At 45.2% G+C, this 24,108-nt stretch overlaps 1 protein-coding gene across 24 annotated transcripts in view; it reads left to right on the forward strand.

Annotated features, from left to right (window-relative positions):
- Dlgap1 (DLG associated protein 1) overlaps nt 1-24,108 on the forward strand; it is an 869,320-nt gene that overhangs the window by 838,822 nt on the left and 6,390 nt on the right. For all 24 annotated transcript variants that reach the window (XM_039084190.2, XM_039084191.2, XM_039084189.2 and 21 more), the window contains one exon: nt 19,087-19,178. In XM_039084190.2, coding sequence (XP_038940118.1) covers nt 19,087-19,178 — 92 coding nt within the window. The remainder of the gene's footprint in view (nt 1-19,086; nt 19,179-24,108) is intronic.

A 24,108-nucleotide genomic window follows, 5' to 3' on the forward strand; every position in this document is an offset into this window, starting at 1 on the left:
CAGGCTAAACTAAATCCAACTGCACTTTATCTGTAATCAGCAGTATGGCAGCCCAGGCCTGTAATCCCAGCATAGGAAGGTGGAGGTTGGAGAATCAATCCTCAACTACATAGTGAGTTCAAGGCCAGCCTGGTCTACAAGAAACTCTGCTTCAGTGTACACAAACATAAAAGTTGCTAAGGGAGAAAAAAATCACTAGACCACCTTAGGTTGGAGTCACATTTATCAGAATTCTGAAAGTGGGATTAGGTTTTTGGTTGGTGTGTATTTTGACCTCTTTTGCTTCTTGCCCTCTGAAAGAGTAACTTGGTTTTGTTTTGCTTTTCCTGAAGCTGCTGTTATTTTAAGATAGGGTCCTTTATATCCCAAGCTAGCCTCTAACTGGCTGCAGCAGAGAAGGACTTGAACTCTGGATCCTTCTACGAATTTTCCAAATGAGTGTGAGCTCACTTTTGCAGTTCAGAAGATGAACCAGGTTCTAACCACGCTAAGCCAGCACCCTACCAACTGGGCTAGATCCCATCCATCCCTGGTGACAGTTTTTGAACCAAAGAAATTTAGGCATAAAGGCTGCTTCCTTTTTGTGTGTGGGAACCATCTAGAAGAAAACTGTGGTCTTTATGTTCATTTCTTTTTTTTTTTTTGGTTCTTTTTTTTCGGAGCTGGGGACTGAACCCAGGGCCTTGTGCTTCCTAGGTAAGCGCTAAATCCCCAGTCCCTTTATGTTCATTTCTTAAATAACTACTTTGATGGTGAACAAATCCTGAACACACAAAAAATAGTGATTTTTTTTCCTGTAATGGAGCACCCATCAACACCAGCTGGTCTTATTTTCTTAGTGTTACTTCTGCTGTAGTCCTTTAAAGAGAATCCAGGCACAAAAGATACTTTGTACATAGGGAATAGTAACTTAACTAGATGTATCATCTTTATGTAGCTCTTGAAGATGAAAACATTAATTAAGCATAACCAGATGTTGCCATTCCTAATAAAATTGACCATTTATTTTTCTTTGGGAAGGAAAACAGACAGGGTCTTGCTCTGGCTAGCCCCTAACTACTGGGCCCCCAAGTGATCCCTTTGCCTCAGCTTTCTGAGCATCTGAGTGACAGATACATAATTCCATACCCAGCGCACTTTTTAAGAACTTATTTTTATTTCATGTGCCTGAGTGTTTTTCCTGAATGTGTGCATGACCAAAGATGTGCACACCTGTGCGCAGTGCTGGAAGAGACCAGAAGAGGGCCCCAGCTCTTCTGGAATTGGTGTTACAGACAGTTGTAAGTGGCCATGTGAGTCTGGGACACAAACCCAGGTCTTCTGGAAGAGCAGCCAATGCTTTTGACCACTAAACCATCTTGCCAGTTCCCACAATAATTTCTTAAAAATTAGATGACCTGAATTCAGGTCTCAGTACCCATACCAGGCTGTCACAATTGCTTACAACTCCAGTCCCAGGAGAATCTGAAACCCCAAACTCTTCAGCCAGTTGCGCTCACGTGCGCCCTACCCACACAGAAAGGCTTGTATATGCATAATTAAAAATAAAAATGAGTCTTTAAAAACATATTGGATCGGGGTTGGGGATTTAGCTCAGTGGTAGAGCAAAAGGCCCTGGGTTCGGTCCCCAGCTCCGAAAAACGGAAAAGGAAAAAACATATTGGATCCATGCTGGGTTCTGGTGGTGTATATCTTTGATCAGCTCTTGGGAACTACATGCAGGTATGGTGTGATCTCTGTGAGTTCAAAGCCAGCCTGGTCTACAAAGAGAATTCCAGCCAAGACCCCACATCAAATTTCAGGCCAGCTAAAACCTAGTGAGATCTTCCCTCTCAAAAGCAAAAAACAAAAAAGAAAAGGAAGAACAGAGGGGTGGAGGGAGTGAGGAAAGAAGAAAGGAAAAGAAAACCCACAAGGCCTCCACCCAACACAAAGAAAGTAACATACATATTTATACATACATATTTATACCTACACATACATGCATGGAAAAACAGTGAAAAAAGAATCTGTGAATTTGAAGGAGAGCTGGGAGGGCTGCATGGGAGAGTTTGGAAAGAGAAAAGGAAGGGAGAAATGTAGCTAAAATGCACTCTCAAAAATAACCGGAGTTGGGGATTTAGCTCAGTGGTAGAGCACTTGCCTAGCAAGCACAAGGCCCTGGGTTCGGTCCCCAGCTCCGAAAAAAAGAACCAAAAAATAAATAAATAAATAAATAATAACCAAGAGGGGTTGGGGATTTAGCTCAGTGGTAGAGCACTTGCCTAGCAAACGCAAGGCCTTGGGTTCGGTCCCCAGCTCCGAAAAAAAAAGAAAAAAAAATAACCAAGAAAGAAAAACAAAGGGAAAGAAAGAAGGACAGAAGGGAAGACTGAAACTCTAGGTCATTTTGAAGTCGTGACCCTGGAAGACACCTCAGGCACTTACTCTTCCAAGCTCAGTCAGTCGTTAGGGTGAGCTGGGTGTAGCTGCCACCCAGGATTTCCAGATGCCTTGGTACCCTCAGGAACCTCAGGCACTTCCAGCCTCACCTTACCCTAGTAGTCCGTGCTCCCGTTTTCAGATGGGAGGAAAGTTTTGTGAAGTTGGAAGTTATTCTTATTTGGGTTTTTGGTTTGTTTGAACCAGACTTTTGAACCAGCTGTCCTGGAGCTCACTCTGTAGGCCAGTATGCCCTTGAACTCAGAGATCACCTACTTCTACCTGCTGGGTGCTGGGATTAAAAGCGTGGCCAGCATTCCCAGCAAGAAGTGATTTTTGCCTTATTCTCCCTTACGTATCCAGCCTCTCTGCTGCACAGCATGGCACCGTTAAGTGTACACGTAAACCTTTAAAATATTTAATCTTATGAAACTTTAAAAAAAGTCCTTTATTTACTTTATGTGTGTGGGCGTTTTGTCTGCACGTATGTCTGGGTTGCATGGGCATGCCTGGTGCCCTCAGAGACCAGAAGAGGGGCTGGAATCCCCTGGAACTGGAATTACACAAGTTGTGAGCCACCATGTGGGTGCTGGGAATCAGAGCTAGAGCAGCCAGTGCTCTTAACCACTTAAGCCATGTCTGTAGGCCCCAGCCTTTTAATTTAGCAATATCTTTCTTCCTAGTTGGGTAAAAAGCACTTAGCAAATAATACCTGAGTCTGGTCAGGCTGCTATAACCAAGGACCCCAGATCGGGAGTCTAAGGTGAAGAGGCACCGATGGGGTACACCTTTTGCTTCCAGCACAGGACCTTCCTGAAGCATTCTCAGAAGTAGAAGTCATGCAAGTCCCCCAGGCCTCATTTAGAAGACCATTCATTCTATTCATGAGAGCTCCAACCCCATGACTTGATTCCCTCCCACCTTTTTAGACAGGGTTTCTCTGTGTGGCTGTGAAGTCCTAGAACTCTGTAGACTAGGCTGATCTTGAACTCGGAGATCTTCATGACTCTGTCTCTTAAGAGCTGGGACTAAAGATGTTTGCCACCCTGCCTGGCTGCTTCTGATCTTTTCTAGACACCCACCTCAGTAAAGAGTTCCAACGGAATTTTGAAAAGACATTAACATCCAGACCACAGCAAGTAACTAGCAGTTATTGTTGAAAGAAAAAAGCTTGAAGGATCCTCCCCTTGTGTGATATGGCCTCCTCTGATTAGAGGACAGGTTTGGCATGGGGGTGTGAACACCAGGTGGGTAGTCTATGCAAGCCCTGTCCAGCTTCTAAATACAATTCATCACAGAAGCACTTGGAATATGCCCCAAGTCACGCTTTAATCTGCCGAGATCTCCAATTTCTGATGTTGGCTAGTAATTCCAAAGACAGAATAACGTTGCCAGTTTTACATGAAGCATATCCAAGTTAGTGGGAATCCAGCCCTCTATGGTAAGAAGCCCCGGGAGAATCCACTGTGCACACACACACACACACACCCAAGAGAGGACCGGAGATTTTGACAGGTGCCATTTTCTTTGCCCTCCAAACAGCTCTCTGGCAGTATCTTGTCTAAGGTCACAAACAGAAGTGTCTGATAGAACAGACACAACACAAATAACATTTGACAAGATACTGATGCTGTGTGTTGCTTGGCAAGACCCTCAGGAAAGCTCACCACACTTATTTGCCCCTGGCTCCTTGGCAACTCTCCTTCTGTTCTGATGACTGGCGCAGACTGAAGTTAACAGAGGGCTTTCTCTGTGTCCTGAACTCTCGAATTTACCCTTCCTTTCTTCTCCCCACCCCCACCCCACTCTTTCTCCTTCCTTCTTTTCTTTCAAAGAAGAGCAGTAAGGAAAAACCATTAACACCACTTTGCAGGGAAGAGCTAATTTTTTTTTCTAAAGACTCACTTTATTTATATGAGTACAATGTAGCTATCTTTAGCCACAGCAGAAGAGGGCATCAGATCCCATTACAGATGGTAATGAGCCACCGTGTGGTTGCTGGGAATTGAACTCAGGACCTTCGGAAGAGCAGTCAGTGCTCTTAACCGCTAAGCCATCTGTCCAGCCCCCAGGGCAGAACTAAGTTTTAAGTAACCAACTCTTGTTTGTTTTAATCCAGACATACCAAAAGAAAAAAAAATCAAGTCAAGCAGCCACCAGATCACCTGATGTGTTCTTTGCCTCCTATGCAAAAGAGACATCTATCTCTTCAGGGATCAGGGTTAAGTGTCTTTTGGAGTCCGAACCCCCATGCTTAGTTAAGTTATACATTTAAACAAAAAGAGGAAAAGATGGCTGTTTAACAAAAATTTCCCAGGAGACCTGGTATCCATAGACTCATGGACAGATACATGGTGAAGAAGAGGGAAATTCCTTCTCTTCAAGTATGCCTGAACATACTTGCTTAATTTAATTTCCCTTTGGAGGCCAAGGATTATCCCAACCTTTTGTTTGCTTCTTAGAGTTTTTCTTTTTTTCGGAGCTGGGGACCGAACCCAGGGCCTTGTGCTTGCTAGGCAAGTGCTCTACCGCTGAGCTAAATCCCCAACCCTTCTTAGAGTTTTTTAATGAATAAAACTCTAATGAGTTGGGGTTAGGAAAGTGTTAGGTTCAAGTTAGGGTTAGAGTTAAGATTAGTCATTGGGCGAGGGTTGTGATTAGAGTTACAGTCTGGATTAAAATTAGGGTTTAGGTTAGGGTTTGGGGTTTTTTGTTTTTTTTTTCTTTGTTTGCCTGTGAAAGTAGTCAAGTAGTCTCTGTGTCTCCCAGGCTGTCCTGGAACTCACTCAGTAGAGCATGCTGGCCTTGAACTCAGAGATCTGCCTGCTTCTGCCTCCTGAGTGCTGGGATTAAAGGCATGCACTATCACCAACCCACTATATTAGATTTTAAATACAGTTAGGGGTAAGGTAGGAATTGGGTTCAGAGTTATCCCAGTTTTTAAATATTTCAAATGTTTGATGCATGGACTTAGTGAAATCCATTGTACACTTAAAAACTGTGGTGTGTGTGTTGGGTGACATAGCTCACCCTTAAAAGTGATGGCTTTAGCACTTAAAGGTGCTTGTCATGCAGCCTGACAATCTAAGTTCATATCCCAGAACCCACTTCCTCTAGATGACCTCTGCCCCACACAGGTGTGTTTGGGGTGTAGGTAAGTGGCTGGCAGCTTGCCTCAAATGTAGAAGGCTTTAGAATCAATTTCTAAGAACACACACACATACCTGAATGAAAGGCTGCAGTCCCTGAAGCTGTCATGATGTCCGTAAGAATGTAAGATATTTCATTACATACCTTTCTGAGTCCAAAACAGAGTGAAGGAGAGGGGGAAAGGAGGGGTGAGGAGAGAGCGAGAGGGAAAGAGAGCCCTGGTTAGGAACCTGTTTGCCTGTTTGCTGGGTCAATACTTGAAGCAAAGCTGAGATTGGGGGGCGGGTGCTGTTAGGGTCATCTGTATCAGAGAAGGAATGATCTATTTCATTTTAAAATCATATTCCCACTTATCAATTAATGGAACTCTGATAGCTCCTCCCTGGGATACAGGTTTTAACATTCTCGGACTGGACAACTCTCTCCAGTTTACCTGGAGCCCTAGGAAAACAGAAAACAACCCAGCCAGCTTTGGAAGAGTAAAACCATGAGTTCTGTGGGTATGTGGAGCTTTTATTCCCCCCACCCCACCCCCCGCCACCCCCCACGCAACCCCCGATACAAAGCAAAGCAGAACAAAGACTTTGGTTCTCAGTTTAGGCCTTCAACCCTCCCAGTGCATAGTGGTTTGGGGCCAGATGAGAGAATAATGGAAGTCTGCAGTGGGCAAGGCTTTCCTTCAAGCCAAGGCAGCTGACAGAATGCTTGTCTCCCTAGCACTTGAAGGAAAGTGATACCAGCTCTCCTCAGACAATGAGGCCCTTGTGTGAAACAGCTGTCCCGGGGAGATGGCTCAGTGCTGTTTGACAGTGGCTCACACGTTACACAGATACGTCTGGGATTATCTAACAGGGAGAGAACCAACCAGATGGAACTGAGCCCTTCTCACTAGGAATGCAGTCTCCGGCTGCGGGGGAAACACAGGCTCGGGTTTCTCTGGCTCGAGGATAAAGTACCGGTTTGTTGTGCTTGGTAATCTATCTTTGCCTCCTGAATTGTGGACAGCTTCTACATGGAACTTTCAGGCTTTATCTGGAAGAGGCCTATAAATGGCATGTGCAGGAGGCAGGCTGATTCCACTTTAACTTCACCTGGCAAGAGCGTCCAGGGGAGAGCTAGATAGCATCCCCACACAAGGCTCATGATTTTGAACCGGGAACTGGAGGCTGGTGATGAAACCCTAAGTAAGCTTTGCCTGCTTTTAGGTTCAGTTACGGAAGCAGTGCATGGCTGCTACTGTGACCAGCTATGGGTGCCATCACCAGGGTTCTGTCCAGAGCTGCCTCTACCACAGCTACACTCTGTGAGCCCTGCTACCCATTGGCCTGAGTGCAAGCCTTAAATAGGGAGCCACAGGTGCATCTTGGCAAAGGGTGTGAATTCTAGTTAACACACACACTCACTCTCTCTCTCTCTCTCTCTCTCTCTCTCTCTCTCTCTCTCTCTCTCTCTCTCTCTCTCTAGATGACAATTTCATAGCCCAAATTGGTTTTAAAAATACATAGGCTGGGTCTGGAGAGATGGCTCAGCAGATAAGAGCATGTACCGCTCTTGTACCTAAAATTTAATTCCTAACACCCACTTTGAGCAGCTCACAGCCTTCTGTAACTCTCTGTCCAGGGAATCAAACACCTTTGACCTCTGAGGAAACCTACACAGGTGTGCAGAGACCTCTACACAAACACAAACACATTCACAGAAGCATAAACTATAAAGAAAGAAACATGGCATAAAACTCACGTGCCCCTTCTTCAGGTTCAATTCATTTGCTTTAAGGACTCTTGGAACTCAGGGGAATACATTTACCAGTTCATTACAAAGGCTGTTCAATTATCAATTTAGTAAGGCCTAAGGCCAGTGCTTGCCTCTCAGACAAGATAACTTCAAAGTCGAGAACTCACAAAAAAAAAAAAAAAATGGCAGGCGTTTTGGTGCATTATAATCCTTATGCTAGCAGGGTAGAAACCGGAAGCTTGCTGGCAAGCATCTGTCCTAACTGGCTGAGCTCTTAGCCAGTGAAAGACACTGGGTCAAAATCAAGATGGATAGCATCTGAGATGGACTCCACACATATGAACATGAACATACACACACACACACACACACACACACACACACCTTTTTTTATTTTTTTATTTTTGGTTTTTCAACACAGGATTTTTCTGTGTAGCCCTGGCTGTCCTGGAACTGGCTCTGTAGACCAGGCTAGCCTCAAACTCACAGAACATCTGCCTGCCTCTGCCTCCCGAGTGCTGATATTAAAGGCAATCGCCACCACTGCCCATCAAACACTCATTTTTAAAAAAGATTTTTGTTTTATATGTATGAACGTTTGCCTGCATGTCTGTGTTTTGTTTTGTCTGAGACAGGGCCTTGCTTTTTAGCTCTGGCTGGCCTGAAATTCTGTATGTAGACCAGGTTAGCCTCAGACTCACAGTGGTCTGCCTGCTTCTGCCCTCTTAATTAGTGGATTACATTTGTGTGCACAACTATGCTCGACTCAGGGATTCTTGTTTGTTTATTGTTTTGTTTTTCAAGATAGGGTTTAGGTAGCCCTGACTCTCCTGGAACTCACTATGTAGACCAGGCTGGCCCCAAACTGGCAGAGATCTGCCTGCCTCTGCCTCCCAAGTGCTAGGATTAAAGGCCCGAGCCACTCCCTTAGACAGAGAATTTCTTTATGGACAACTCTAAGGAAGAAAATTTGAGTTTCTATGACTTTTCTTGAGGAAGAAAAAGTCTAGTTTCTGAAGACTGTCTTAGAGGAGTAGTTATTAGCTCCAAGTCATAAATATATATATATATATATATATATATATATATATATATATATATATATCTCAACATACCTAATACCCAGAGACCTATACACATACCTACAATGCATATACACACATATACGTCACAAAAATCACAAAGATATAAACTGATTTCATTTAGTTCAGTTCTTTTCCTCTTTGGGGGTTTTTGCTTGTTTTTAATTTTACATTTACTTAGTGAGATGGGGGGAGGGGCTCGTGTGCCCCAGCATGTATGGTTGTCAGAGGAGAGCTGTCTGGAGTGGATTCTCTCCTTCTACCACATCTCGGGATCCTCTCAAGGTGCTCAGGCTCGGTAGTAAGCAGCTAACGGTCTGAGCCACCGCACCAGCCCTGGTTGTTGTATTCTTTAGACAAGGTCTCACTCTACAGGCCAAACGGGCTTGGGACTCAGGCCAATCTTCTCCCCTCTGCCTCCCCAGTCCTAGAACTACCAATTACCAGGTGAGCCACCATACCTGGCTTCATTCTGCTTTCAAGGACAGCGGCTTTATCTGTGCAGGTGATACGTGATATGAACAGTGTTGTGGCTGATAAAGGTTGATCCGAAGTCTAACCACATTTAAAAATAAAACTCATGCAATTGCTTGCGCTGGGGAGATTATGAAAGCTAAACAAATTTTTACAACCCTTCAGAGACTTGCTATGTTTGCCGGGCTACTCTCTGATTCTTGGACTCAAGGGATCCTCCCGTCTCAGCCCAGACTGGGTGACGTGCGTGTACACCACATCCATTCTAAACTCACTCTAAAAAAATAGAAACCAAACCAGGCTGGGCACGTAGCTCGGCTGGAGAATGCCTATCTAGTATTCATTCAGCGCTGGGTTAGTGCTCCTGCACCAAATGTACCAGGCTTAGTGGCACTTGTCTGTACCCTACAGTAAAAATATGAAGGGTCAGGAGTTCAAGGTTATCCACGCCCATGGGAACTCTGCTTTTAGTGTAGAGGAAGTTTCTGTGAGAATTCGGTTCTTCAGACCTTAGAAGTCACAAAGTTTTGACTCCTTAAGAAGGAAAGGGGGGCAGAGGGTGGGGCTGGAAAGACGGCTCAGCTGCTGAACACTGGCTGCTCTTATAGAGAATAGTTTTGTTTCGCTGCACCCACATTAACCAACAGCCATCCATAACTCTAGGTCTAGGAGATCTACACTCTTTCCTACCCTCAGTAGGCACTGGGCATGCCCATGTATACAGACATACACATTGGCAAACATCTACACACATAAAGTAGTGAATTAAAAACAAAACAAGCCGCGGGCACAGATAGATGTACCTTGCCTAGCATATTCAAGGCTGTGATTTCAATCCCCAGCACCACCACCAATCCAATAACAGTACGTAAACAGAACAGACGTACTCCTGCAGTACAGCACCAGCCAGTAAGAGAACAGACTCCACAGCATGACGGAGATGTGCCATTGACACATGGCCCCTGCACCACGGATTGGAGAAACGGCTGCAATGATGCCTTTTTCGAAATCACACCAATCTGAACTGGTGACAAATTCTCATGGCTTTAAAATAGGAAGATGGACACTCTCCCTGCTCACCCCCCATCCCCTTCTCGCCTTCTTCACTCCAAGTCTATAGAAGGGAAACAAAAGAGCCAGGTGCTTAAGGAGAAGCTCCATCTTGAGTACAGAGAGTCTGTAATTCCAATGGGGTATCAGTGATGGGTACCCACCCACTCCATGCTGCCAGCCCAGGGATGGCACCACCCACAATGGGCTGGGACCTCCCCCTGATCACTAATTGAGAAAACGCCTTACAGCTGGATCTCATGGAGGCATTTCCTCAAGGGAGGCTCCTTTCTCTGTGATAACTCCAGATTGTGTCAAGTTGACACACAGAACCAGCCAGTACAACTGAACCCTTGTAAACTTAACACACAAACACATCACTATTAAGCCTCAACTCTTACTTTCTTATTCATCCCCAAGATCTAAATAATTTTAAAAGTCCCACAGTCTTTACGGATTCTTAGATTAAAATTTCAATCCCTTTAAAAATATCCAATCTCTTTTGAAATTGAAAGTCTTTTAACTGTGGGTTCCACTAAATACTTTCTCACTTCAAGGGGGAAAAATATCAGAGCACAGTCACAATCAAAATCGAAATCAAACTCTAACTCTAACCATGCAATGTCTGGGGTCTACTCACGATCCTCCAAGGGCTGGGGTCGCTTTTCCACCTCAGCCCTTTGTAACATACACCTCGTCTTATAGGCTCCCGCTGCCTGTACTCCACTGGTGCTGCTGTTCTTGGTGGTCATCTCATGGTACTGGCATCTCCAAGACACTGGGTCTTCTGCTGCAACTAGGCTTCACCAATAGCCTCTCATAGGCTCTCTTCATGGTGCCAAGCCTCAACTCCTTTGGATGACACCTTCAGTCCTGGGCCATCAATTGTAACTGAGGCTGCACCTTCACCAATGGCCTTCCATGGCCTCTCACAGTGCCCAGCCTCAGCTGCTCTTCATGACCCCTTCATGCCTTAAAAACCAGTACCACTTGAGTGATTCTTACACATTACCAAGTCCAGCTGCAACACAAGATACAACCTTGGTTATCTCTGGAACACAGCTTCTTTGTGTGCTCAGAAAAGACTTCCCAAAAGATTTCACCTCAATGATGCTGGTCTCCTCTTAATCACCACTAATTTCTTAGTTCCAGCTAACCGGCATCACTAGTCCCAGTAATTCAAAGGTTCAGTTTAGTAATTCTGATATCTTGTTAATCACAGCTGATTCTTCAGCCCCAGCTAACCAAAACCACGGAATCTTCACAATCAAAACAGCAACAGCCACGAGTCTTTAATCTTCCCTCTGAAATTTCACAAGCCAGGTCTCCATCTTCTGCACTGTTCTCAACATTATCTTCCAAGCTCCTACAGAACATCCCACAGGCCTTTTAATACCGAATGGCTCTTCTAGCTCAAAGTTCCAAAGTCTTTCCACAGTCCTCCCCAAAACATGGTCCGGCTGTCACAGGAATACCCCACTATGCTGGTACCCATTGGTCTTAGTTGAAGTTTCTATTTCTGCACAAACTTCATAACCAAGAAGCAAGTTGGGGAGGAAAGGGTTTATTCAGCTTACACTTCCACATTGCTGTTCATGACCAAAGGAAGTCAGGACTGGAACTCACACAGGGCAGGAACTTGGAGGTAGGAGCCGATGCAGAGGCCATGGAGGGCCTTGCTTCCCCTGGCTTGCTCAGCTTGCTTTCTTACAGAAACCAGTTCAGGGATGACCCCACCCACAATGGGCTGGGTCCTCCCCCCTTGGTCACTAATTGAGAAAATGCCTTACAGCTGGATCTCACGGAGGCCTTTCCTTAAGGGAGGCTCCTTTCTCTGTGATAACTCCAGCTTGTGTGAAGTTGACACACAAAACCAGCCAGGACAACTGCCTTCTTCTCCATTTCTGACATGAAAATAAAAATGTTTGTTTGGGCTGGGGATGAAGCTCAGTTGTTAATGGTGTCTGGCGCGCACAAAACCCTGTGCTCGATCCTAGCACTGCATAGCCCAGGCACAGAGCATGTGCCTATGATTCTAGCACTGGGAGATGCAGGCAGCAGAATCAGGATTTCGAGGTTACCCTGGGCTGCATAGCAAGTTCTGTGCGTGGTCGTCTCAGTGTCTGAGTCCCTAAAGTAGAGACTGTGGCTGCAAGGCAGCCATAGTGGCTTTAATGCTATCATTTGGGACTTGGAAGGCAGAGGCGGGTGGATCTCTGAGAATTTGAAGCTAGCCTGGTCAAATAGTGAGTTTCAGGCCAGCCAAGCCTAAATAGTAAGACTCTGCCTCAAAAATAAAAATTATTAAGGAAGGAAGGAAGGAAGGAAGGGGGGGGGGGAGAGAGAGGGAGAGAAGAAAAGGAATTAGAATAAGCCACAGGAACCACTGCTCTGACTTTTGAGATGTGGAGACCTAATTAATTCTCTGGGAACGTGGACGGGTATATAGGCTTGCTGTGCATATGCTTTGAATGCACATGTGCTGTGTTTGTTTATCCGTGTGTTAGGTGCTTGGGATTGAGTTCCCAGCTTTACCCACACTACGAGCTACACCTTCAGCCCTGAAATTTCGATTTGGACTCAGCAAAAAAGCCAGGCGTATTCCCAGGGGAACCGCTCTTTGTTTTGGCTTGCTGGCACCAACATAAGGAAACTCCTTGTAGCAATCATAGATTCCCTGGCAGGGTTAAAAGAAAACTTTTCATTCTCTTCACCCCTGTGTCTTTTGTACCATCGCTATGTTCCCAAAATAAAAACCATATCCCACACGATACGGTGAGTGGGAAAAGAGGAGATTCACTCTTTTCTAAATGTCTCGGCCTTTAATTCAATATAGCCAGGGGGATTTCAAAGCATAGTTTGCATAGACATCCCTCCCACAGAAGTCTTTCTCTGCTTCTCATTATGACTATATTCTTTAAAGAAAACTCGGGGCTTGTAATTTACTCTAACCATGTCTGTGGAGTTAGCGCCCAGCGCTCCACTTTCCTCACAGCTGAAGTGACCTTGCGCTCAGCTGCTGAGTCTAGATCCACTTTGTTCTCATCCTCAGATTCCCACAATGCCTCGTTATCCCCTGCCCTGCAGTCTGGCGGCCCTGGCTAGAAGGCGAATGTTGGTTTTTGTTTTGTTCGGCCTTTTGTGTTTTGAGACAAGGTCTTGCTTGTGTAGCTTACCTTAGTCCTGCCTCAGCCTCCTGAGGACATGCTACCTCACCTGGTTCTAGACATGGAATGTTACTGAACTTAAAAAGAAGACAACCCGGGCTGGAGAGATAGTTCAGTGGTTAGGAGCACTGGCTGTTCTTCCAGAGGTCCTGAGCGCAATTCCTAAAAAGCACATGGTGGATCACAGTCATCTGTAATGGGATCCGATGTACTCTTCGGGTGTGTCTGAAAACAGCTACAGTGTACTTAATATAAATTAAAAAATAAATAAGGAAATATAGAAGAAGAAGAGGAGGAGGAGGAAGACAAGGAGGAAGAAGAAGAGGAAGAGGAGGGTGAGAGGAGGAGGAGGAAGGGGAAGACGATGACCTTGTATGGCAATGTGGGTGACTCAGAGGACACTGTGAAGTGGAACAAGCCAGTCACAGAAAAATAGACACCAAATGCTTCTACTTACATGAAGTGCATAACAGGGAAACTCAAAACTGAGTGCAGTGAAACCCAACTGGAGTCCCAGACACTCTGGAGGCTGAGAGAGGGAGGTCTTCAGGAGGTCAGGACCAACCTGGGCTATGCAGTAAGGCTCTAAACAAATCAATGATAAAAAAGACAATTTCCTAGAATGGATCAAATAGCAGAATGAAAGGAGAGGCCCTATCTCAAAAAATAAAACAAGGAGCTGTGTATGGTGGTGCATGCACCTGGCCAGCAGAAGCAGTTGGATCTCTCTGGGTTTAAGGCCAGCCTGGTCTACATAGTGAGATCCAGGACACCAGGACTACATGAAGAGGTCCTGTTTCTAAAAACGAGAAGAAGGAGGGTGAAAGGAAGGAAGAAAAAAAGGAAGGAAGGAAGGAAGGAAGGAGAGAAAAGAAACAAGGGTTGGCGAGATGACTCAGTTAAGAACATTTGCTGCTCCTCCTGTCCAGCACCCAGGTTCCATTCCTGACACCCAGCACCCATTTTAGGAAGCTCACAATCCCTCACTGTCACTGTAGTGACATGGGATCTGATACCCTATTCTGGCCTCCATGAGGACTTGCCCACATATGATGCACATATATGCACTCAAGGTACACACACACACACACACACACCATCAATCTTAAAAATGGAACAAGAAAGGAAGGTTGGGAGGGAACAAGGATCACACACAGATGCTTCCTCCTAAGCAGTCAGACCCAACACCCCCCACCTCCCCACCCCCACCCCATCCCCCACACCCACCCCACCCCATCCCCCATCCCCCCCACCCCAACAGTGTATCATGGTTGAGGAGGCTGCTCACTTCCTGGCAGCCGCAAAGCAAAAGAGAGAAAAGTACTGGAGTACCTGTGTCCCCTGCTTGGGTACCTCCTAGCAGCTGAGTTCCCTCCACTAAAGTCCAAGTCCCCGTGTGTCTACCACCTTCCAGAAGCCCCACAGCCTTTAGGACACAAGCTGCTAGGGGTCATTCAGTGTGTACACCATAGCACCCTATTCCGTTGAATAATCTAGAAAGATGACGTGCGCCTGCGTGTAAAGGAGGCAAGCTACACAGCATCTCAGGAGCATACAATCTCAAGACTCCCGACCCTAAAATTCAAAGGAGATCTCTGCCCTTCAGCCCACGGGGTCTCAAGCGTGGTCGTGGGGTGGGTCAACTCCAGTGTTCTTTCGTGTGCATCTTTCACTTATGTATTTATGGGGCTGGAGAGATGGCTTAGTGGTTAAGACCGCTGGCTATTCTTCCAAAGGACCCATGTTCAATTCCCAGCACCCACGTGGCAGCTCACACCCGTCTGTAGGCGGTTTACTTTGTATGCATTAGTGAATGAGTGTAAAATAAAAGTAAAACAAAGTAAATTATAAATCTATTTACTGAAACGGGGTCTTGCTGCGTACACCTGTCTATCCTGGAACTTACTGTGCAGGCCAGGCTGGCCTCAAACGCACAGAGATCTACCTTCTTCTGTAAGTGCTGGGATCAAACGCACGACCACCATCTCCAGCTCTTTGTGTGCATCTAGAAAGGCCCTTAGTCCTTATCTTTCCAGGACCAAAGGGCTCCTCAGTGACATCAGCAATAGTCTGGAAGTTCTCTTTCTACTTTAGCCCTGCTTCAGTGCCTCCCACAGGGGAAGAAGAGAAATGGGTCAAGAGGGAAGAGCCTACAGTTGAGCTGTAAGACTGTGGGGGGGTTAAAATATATATAACAGGGGAAAAAAGAAAACTGGTTCCTTTGGGGAGAACTATATATATGGATGCTCGCTTTCTTTGACTAGAAAATTATCAAGTCCTTGAAAATATTTGTTTCCAAATTTTAAAGATTTATTTATTTAATGTATGTATGTGAGTACACTGTAGCTGTCCTCAGACACACCAGAAGAGGACATTGGATCCCATTAGAGATGGTTGTGAGCCACCATGTGGTTGCTGGGATTTGAACTCAGGACCTCTGGAAGAGCAGCAGTCAGTGCTCTTAACCACTGAGCCATCGCTCCAGCCCTCCAAATTTTAAAATAGTGGCAAAAAAATAATTAATTAATTTCTTAGGGTTTCTATTGCCGTGAAGAGACACCACGACCAAGGCAACTCTTATAAAGGACAACATTTACTTAGGGCTGGCTTACTGGTTCTGAGGTTTTCGGTCCATTATCGTCATGGCAGGAAACATGTCAGCATCCAGGCAGGCATGGTGCTGGAGGGGCTGAGAGTTCGACATCTTGTTCCAAAGGCAAACAAAAGAAGACAAGCATCCTCTGGCAGCTAGGAGGAAGCTTTCAAAGTCCACACCCACAGTAATACACTTCCTCCAACAAGACCACACCCACTTCATCAAGGCCACACCCATTTCAAAAAGCCACACCCACTCCAACAAAGCCACACCTCCTCCAGCAAGGCCACACTCACTAATAATGACAAGCATATTCCAACCACCATAATAATAAAACCACCAGTGAGATGGCTCAGCAGTTCAAGGTGTCTGCTACTGTCTTAGGGTTTTACTGCTGTGAACAGACACCATGACTAAGGCAAGTCTTATAAATAATATTTAATTGGGGCTGGCTTACAGGTTCAGAGATTCAGTCCAGTATCATCATGGTGGGAGCATGGCAGCATCCAGGCAGGCATGGTGCAGGAGGAACTGAGAGTTCTACATCTCCATCCAGGGAAGCCAGGAACAAACTAGGCAGCCTCAGGCAGCTAGGAGGAAGATCTCCAAGCCCACCCCCACAGTGACACACTTCCTCCAACAGGGCCACGCCCAGGGATAAGCACATGCAAACCAGCACGGCTACCAAGCCTAAAGACCTGAGTTCAATCCTCAGAACCCACAGGAGTCTCACCACTGAAGGAAGAGAGCAGACTCCTGTGTGCTGTCCTCTGAGCTCCACGGTTGCACCATGGCACACACATGCATGCACACCATCAATGATGTGCATAGATTTAATGAGATAGATAAAATAAGTAAAGAGAAATCAGTGGTGTGACTGTTTCAAGACCAACTGTTTAAGCTGGCTTTCCCACACTCCGGAGCATGCTTGGTGCTGAGTCGGACTCCTTTCTTAGGAGAGAGAAAAAACGCTCAGTGTGGTCTAACTCTGTCAAGTTAGGGGGTCTGCTTCCCCCTGCGTTTTCCTTGTGCTTTGTACCAAGATGCAAAGCCCAAGAGGGTATAGACCTCTTCATCTTCCTGACCGCTGTCATATACCTGTCTAGCAAAATGCTTGGCAGTGAACCCTCACTAGTATTTGCTGACTGAATGAAGAGCCCACCAGGGGTGTCCCTGCTGGGTGACCAGATTCCACAAGTTCTTCCGGGCTCCTCTTTTGACCTTGGCTTTGGTCTTGAGGACCAGGCTGCCGCCGAACAATGGTGAATGGAGAGTGGCCTTGGAACGATGCCTTTTGCTTAGGTCCATCCCAGAACCCCCAACATTTTCTCTGATCAACCTCATCCTTGAGTACTGACCTTGGACACGGCACCACAGAGTCCAAACATTAGCAAGATGCATCTTTCTTCCATCTCTCGGGCTCATTATTTATTTTATTTATACGAGTGCACTGTCTTCAGACACACCAGAAGAGGGCGTCAGATCCCATTACAGATGGCTGTGAGTCACCATGTGGTTGCTGGGATTTGAACTCAGGACCTCTGGAAGAGCAGTCAGTGCTCCTAACCGCTGAGCCATCTCTCCAGCCTGGCCTTTTGCTTTTTACTTATTTCCACTGGTATTTACTTTTCAAGGAGTATGTGGCACCTCCAGGCCAGGTGTTGTGGAAGAGGAATATAATCCTAACACTGGGGAGGTAGAGACAAGGCAGATCAGGAACTCAGTTTCATCTTTGTCTGCACTGAGTGGAGATCACCCTGGGTTACGGGGGGGCCTCTTTTGAGGGGACAGGGAGGTTCCCTCCAAGTCTCTTATGGTGGTCTATCATACTGCAGCTATTGAGATGTGACTGAGACCTCTTAGCTCAAAGTTTTGACTGATCCATCGTCAAAACTTGTCAAAGAGGCCCAGGCTCTGAACTTAGACTCACCCTATCCACTTTACTCTGAGGTACCAAGAAAGGAAGACCCAGTGGGTTCCACAATTGAAGGCACATACCTTCAATCCCAGCAGCGAGTATGAGGGCAGCCTGGTCTACATAGTGAGTTCCAGGACAGCCAAGGCTATGTAGATCCTGTATGCTACCGCTGCTGATAATAATAATAATAATAATAATAATAACAACAACAACAACAACAACAACAACAACAGTGAGAGACCTCACTCACCTGATTTCCCAGCGGAAGAGGAAGACAGCAATGGTCTAAGGGACTAGAAAAAAAGTAAAAACTTCCACCTGTATGGGATTGGAGCTGCCAGTCGGGGATTCACAGATTCACAGAGGTTGCAAATGTGTATCCCGAAGCAGTCTGGCATGACTGGGGACATACGAATTTAGAAATGCTCTGACTTACAGGTGTTGTGCTAAAATCCTTGAGCAGAACTCAAGAGCGTGAATCATGAAATAGACGGGCGTTGTGAATCCAGTGTAGCAAATTACTAGAAAGCCCTGGGCAATACCTATTGCTTTCTTTGTTCTCTCCTGACTTTAGGGGGGGCAGCGGGAGGGGAGTGTGGTTGAGAAAAGGAACTTGATTCACACATACTGTCTAAGCCAGCAGAGTTCCACCAGCCAAGCGTCAGGGTTCTCTCTAATCTTTCACTGTGCTAGGTCTCTGTTCCCTCAGGTACACGAGGGAGATTTGTGAAGCCTAGGCATGGCAGAGTTCCAGCTGCTAGGGCTGCAGGTTCCGGGGAAGCCCTGGGAGACTCAGACCTGGGCCCCTGCAGAGGCGTTCAAATGCGTTTACTGAGACCAAAAGTAGCTTTCTGGCAAAGAAGAAAGTTCCACACCAAACTGATGTTAATAGGAAAAGGGGCTGTAAAGTGGAAAGCAGGATCCGTGCTGGCGTTCCCTAGGCAACAGGCTGACAATCCCCCACCCCCATCACGCCCTAGGAAATTCGCTTGTCAGCAAATGCCAGTGATGGGACTCCGGGGAAAACACCGGATTACCATTGGACTGGATCGGGTGAATGCCGCGAGATTCCTCCCTCCCAGCTGGCATTGCTTTTCTTGTTTTTTTTTTTTTTTTTGAATCCGAATTGGAAAATCAAGCCAGCAAATCAGGATAAACCTGAAACTGCACCGGGAAACACACGAGACATTTGTCTGCACCGTGGAAAGAACGCTGTTTGACTCTCTTTGTGTGTACAGCACAGTCCTGTGACAGAAAACTCCAGTTCTCCCAAGAAACAAGCACGGTGAACTTGTGTTTTTCCAAGCTGACTTTATGTTTGAACTCGGCAGCCCAGGTTTCGTGGACCAGTAGGGCATCTATCCGGGTGGGCGTGGGCACGCTGTGTGGGCCGTTTTTTTCAAAGCATGCTAGCATAATTTCTCTTTGCTGTATTTACCAGACAAAGTCTGAACAGTGAAGCGTCGGGTAAACTTCTGTGTCTGCTCTTTTCAGTTCTAGGGAAAATCAGAACCGCGGTGGGCAGTGCCCAGCTTCTCATGGCGCAGAAATTCTACCAGTTCAGAGAACTGTGTGAAGAGAACCTGGTAGGTACCATTCAAGTCACTGTGACTCTCTAGCACAGTCCAGAGAGACCTTGTCCTCAAGACTGACCTAGCCAAAAGCAAAACTCAGTTTGAACCACTGGAGTCTTTGGCAGATTAATCAGGCTTCTTGCTTTTCTTTAAACTAAAAACAAAAATAAAAACCCACAAAACAAAACGGAAAAAAAAAACCCCACTTTATTCTGTACTTCAATAATCTTAGGGCAGGATCAAGTTTAAACTCCATATCCTGGTTTTCTGTGTTAAAAACCTTCCATGTTCCTAGATTTCATACGATTTTCTGATTCTTATTAAAATACGAAACAAACCGCTGTTTCCTAAATACGATTACAGTGATAATAATCATGACAGTCTTTCTTTAAAAAAAAAAAATCAGTAACTGTGTCTCCTGATGTGACTTCTGTTTCCATTCAAAAGCCAGAGGTTGGGGGGGGGGGGTATCACAAAATGTAGATTAGACACCCCGAGACAAGCAAGTGCTCCATCTACCTCTGACGTACAGACACAAAGGAAGGAAAAGACCTCAAAGGCAGCAGTAACAACAGCAATAGCATTTGCAAAGTTGGCGGTGAAACAGAGGTCAAGAGTCTCTTGGAGGAGGCCTCTAAAAGGCCCATGTCCTCCAAGAGCGGCTCTACAAACACAGCTTTCATTGCTCAGTTGCTGGTCAGGCTGACTCTAAAACAAAGCAAATCTAAGGGAGCTTACTGATGTGTGTCAACTGAAAACACGGTTGGCATCCAAATGACCCCAACTGACAGGGCTTTAGAATCTTAACTCTGCGTCATAGGCACCGTGTTCTCTCCTCAAAGGAATCCAGTCCAGGGATGGCAAGATGGCTTCTTGCTAAAGGGGCTTGCTGACAAGCCTGATGACATGAGTTCAAGTTTTTTTTTTTTTCTCTATACACACACACACACACACACACACACACACACACACACACACACACTGAATAAATGTAAAAAGAGAATTGAAAAAAGCAAGTTTCTGAGGGCACTACACGGTAGAACATAAATATTGTGCTCATTTTAAAGATGAAATTGCAGAAACTGGTTTTCCTTTTGTTGTTTTTTTTGTTTGTTTTTGTTGTTGTGTTTTTTTTTAATGTGTGCTGGTTTCTAGAAATTAAGTTTCCAACAGGACAGTCAGCTTTTGACATTTCCTCGTTCCTCGTGGTGTCCTCTAGTCAGTGTCCGCTAGAGAAATTTATGTGACGAACTAGCAGAGTCTCGATTAAAGTAAGTGCACGCCAATGGAGGAAGATCATTGGTGCTGCTCAAACAAGGTTCCTGAAGAAGTCCTGCACCTACACGTGCCAGATGCCCTGGCTAACTCCCCAGAATGGCCATGTGGAGTTCACTAGTGCCATTATTTTTATGATTTACGGGTGTGTGTGTGTGTGTGTGTGTGTGTGTAAATGGACATAAAAGTTGAGAAACTTACCAACCAGTCCATAGTAAAAGGTAGTTACGGTCCAAACCCTTGTCTGTTCAGCCACTGAACCTATGGATCTCACACGCAGGATTTAAATCCCCAACCTCATTTTGGCAGAGGGAGTGAGTCATCCCAGGGAGTAGTGGTGATCCCTGGTGGTCGGTCCTCTTAGCACCACAGCTGAATGAAAGTGACTCTAGGGGGCAGCAGATGGTTGTGAGCCACCGAGTCACTGCTGGGAATTGAACTCAGGACCTCTGGACACACAAGCCAGTGCTCTTAACCACCGAGCCATCTCTCCAGCCCTGAGCTTGTTCTTTCTTTAGTTTTTCTTCCTTTGAGGAAAAGAAGAGGGGAAAGACAGTTCTTTACTTTGAGAACACATTTGTTCCAGACTAGATTCTCAAGCTCAGAGCAAATGGATGAAATTTGTTTTTTTTTTTCCCAACATAAGTAAACGGGCACGGGGTTGGGGTGGGGGTGGGGGTGGGGGTGAGGCCGGGGGTGGGGAGGGGGGGAGGTAATCTTTCTCTCCTGTACCTCTAATCTCAGAGATGATCTGATTTAGGCTCAGCCGCTGTACAATATGACTCTGACTGTCGGACAACAGCTGGGTTAGAGATGGCTCCCACTCCCGACCTCTTTATTACTCCTCATTTGTCTTTTTGACAAAATGGGGCAAAGAGATTCCTTTGGGGCAAGGCCCAGGTTGCTCATGACAGAGTTAAGCTAAGCACATCTAAGGAACTGCCACAGAAGCTTGGGTTACAGAACTGTAGGCTGAACATACCCAAACCAAAAAAAGAAAAAAAAAAATCCAAAATCAGAAATGATGCTCTAAAATCTGAAACTCCGGGGACAGGAAGGCTTTGGTACATCTGACCTCATATAACATATTACTGTCAAAATGCAGGCAAATGTCAAAATATTGCCAAATACTGTCAAAATACAGGAGATGTATCCAGTCACAGACTGTGTATATTGGGTATATGTGACATATACATGACTTTCACATTGACTTGTATTCTGTCTCTAAGATATCTCACTGAGTGCAGATAGACAAACTTTCCCAACCCCTATGAAGTCTGACATCTCAACATCTGGACCCAAGGATCTCAGACAAGAAACCCTGGGTGCTAAAACAATAAAGCACTAAAACCCGTGACTAAGAAAATGTCACTGACCCCCAAGTTCCATTATGGATAAGGCTAAATATTTGTAGAATCATAAATTATCGAGAAGGGCCTCATCAAATCTACCATGTGTTCAGAAAATTGAGGGGTCTCTTTTTGTTTTATCCCCTCAGGTCTTTTGTTCTTGTTTTTGTCATGTAGCCTCACATTATGGGATGCTCCTGGTTCAGCAACTTACTGATAGGATTTCTGGTGTTTGCCACCATACCCCTTGACGGACTTTTGTTGTAGTTGCTGCTTACCATGTCAAAATACTACAAAGAACTGCTTTCGTTCATTCAAGTAGTATGTCCCTGGAATATTTTTTATGTTTTGTTGTGTTTGTTTTATTTTGGTTTGACTAGGCGCTAAAGGCTGAACTTGAGGCTTGAGCGCATGCGCGCGCGCCACAAAGCCACACCCATTCCCGTCCCTAGAACAGATTTCAGTATTGAACCAAGCACTTAGAAACTTTAAAAGGGGGGTTGGGGATTTAGCTCAGCGGTAGAGCGCTTGCCTAGCGAGCGGAAGGCCCTGGGTTCGGTCCCTAGCTCCGGGAAAAAAAAAAAAAAGAAAAGAAAAGAAACTGTAAAAGGAATCTACTTCCAAGAATCTCAGGAGAACCTAATGCCAAGATCCCAAGAATCTCTATCTAATGCCAAGAAACTATAGGTAGTCTCGGAACGCTACACGCAGCGTCTTTCTTTGTATTTATTTGGGATGAGGCCAAGCATCCTAGCTCATCCCCGGGTGTAAATGTCAGTTCCAACCTTTAAACAATCAGATGGCCATCAATCTTTACTCTCTGAAAAGCTGATTCTGTATAAGCCGGCCCCCAGTTACCATAGGACATAAGGATTCATTCACAGTTATTTCATACTAACCACAAATGGCACTAGGAGCTCCCGACACGGGGAAGGGAGGAAGACTCTTACTCTCTGCCGATGATACCTTCAGCTGCTTTGGCAGAGGGTGTTGGTGACGATGACAGTGATGCCCGACTACAGAGTCAAAGAAAGTCACCCTGAGCCAGATGTGATAATGTGCACTTGCAGGCCGAGGCCGGAGGTTAGAGATTTCTGGGCCAGCATAAATCACGCAGCCAGCCAGCTCCCAAGCAAACGAACTAAGAGAAGTCAGCTCTTGGGTTGGTCAGCTGGCTTTGATAGTTAAAGGTACTTTGCTGATGATATGAGTTAAATCCCTGAAACCCTCATGGGGAAAGAATCAACTTTTAAAGTTGTCCTCTGACCACCACATGCGTGTTATGATATGGACATACACATAAACACAAGATAATAATAGTAATAAATTTTTGTTTGTTTGGAGTTTTTCTTCTAGACAGGGTCTCACTATGTAACTCTGGCTCTCCTCACTGTGTAGACCAGGTTGATCTGGAATTTATAGAGATCCGCCTGCCTCTGCCTCCTGAGAGCTGGCATTAAAAGCATGCACAACTATGTCCAGTTGATAATAATAACATGTTTGAGTAATTCTTTTAAAAGTTGTTCTTGGACTGGAGAGATGGCTCAGAGGTTAAGAGCACTGACTGCTCTTCCAGAAGTCCTGAGTTCAATTCCTAGCAACCTCATAGTGGCTCACAGCCATCTGTAATGAGATCTAGTGCCCTCTTCTGACCCGCAGGGATACATGCAGGCAGAATTCTGTATACATAATAAATAAATACATCTTAAAAAGGAAAAAAAAAAGGCTAGTTTCTTTTAAAAAGTCAGTTCTTAAACACTGAAAGATATTTATTATTCTAAAAGGAAATTATTACCAACATATATGTTTGTATAAATGTTTTCTAACTTTTGCTATATTTAAAACCAGCTAATTCTAACGTGTCATAGGATAAAATTATTCTATATCATATTTATTAACAATATCTGAATTATTAAACATGCAATAGTTTCAGACTAGGTATATGTCTCCACGGTTGATCACTTCGACTATGTAAACCCTGGCTCAGTCTCTAGCATCAAAGAAGCCTTTCCACCACAAAGTATTTTGAAAATACCTTATGCTTAGCGATTCTGTACCCTACTACTTCACTCAACATGAGTCTTAAAACTAAACTTATCCGAGAACTCTCCTCTGTTCTCTGACTAAACCGTGTGGCATGAAGTTGTAAATGAAATACAGTGTTTTTAAGTACATCCAGTAGAGAGAGATAACACATTCAGGGACTTTTCTGATGTTTAGACTCTCCTCAGTTATCAGACTGAAACAACCACCCCGCTGTAAGGACAGAGGGACTTAATAACCTTGGCATTTGAAGATCACGGAATGCAATGCGGGCA

Source organism: Rattus norvegicus, chromosome 9 (assembly GCF_036323735.1).
Source record: "Rattus norvegicus strain BN/NHsdMcwi chromosome 9, GRCr8, whole genome shotgun sequence".
Lineage (NCBI taxonomy): Eukaryota > Metazoa > Chordata > Mammalia > Rodentia > Muridae > Rattus > Rattus norvegicus.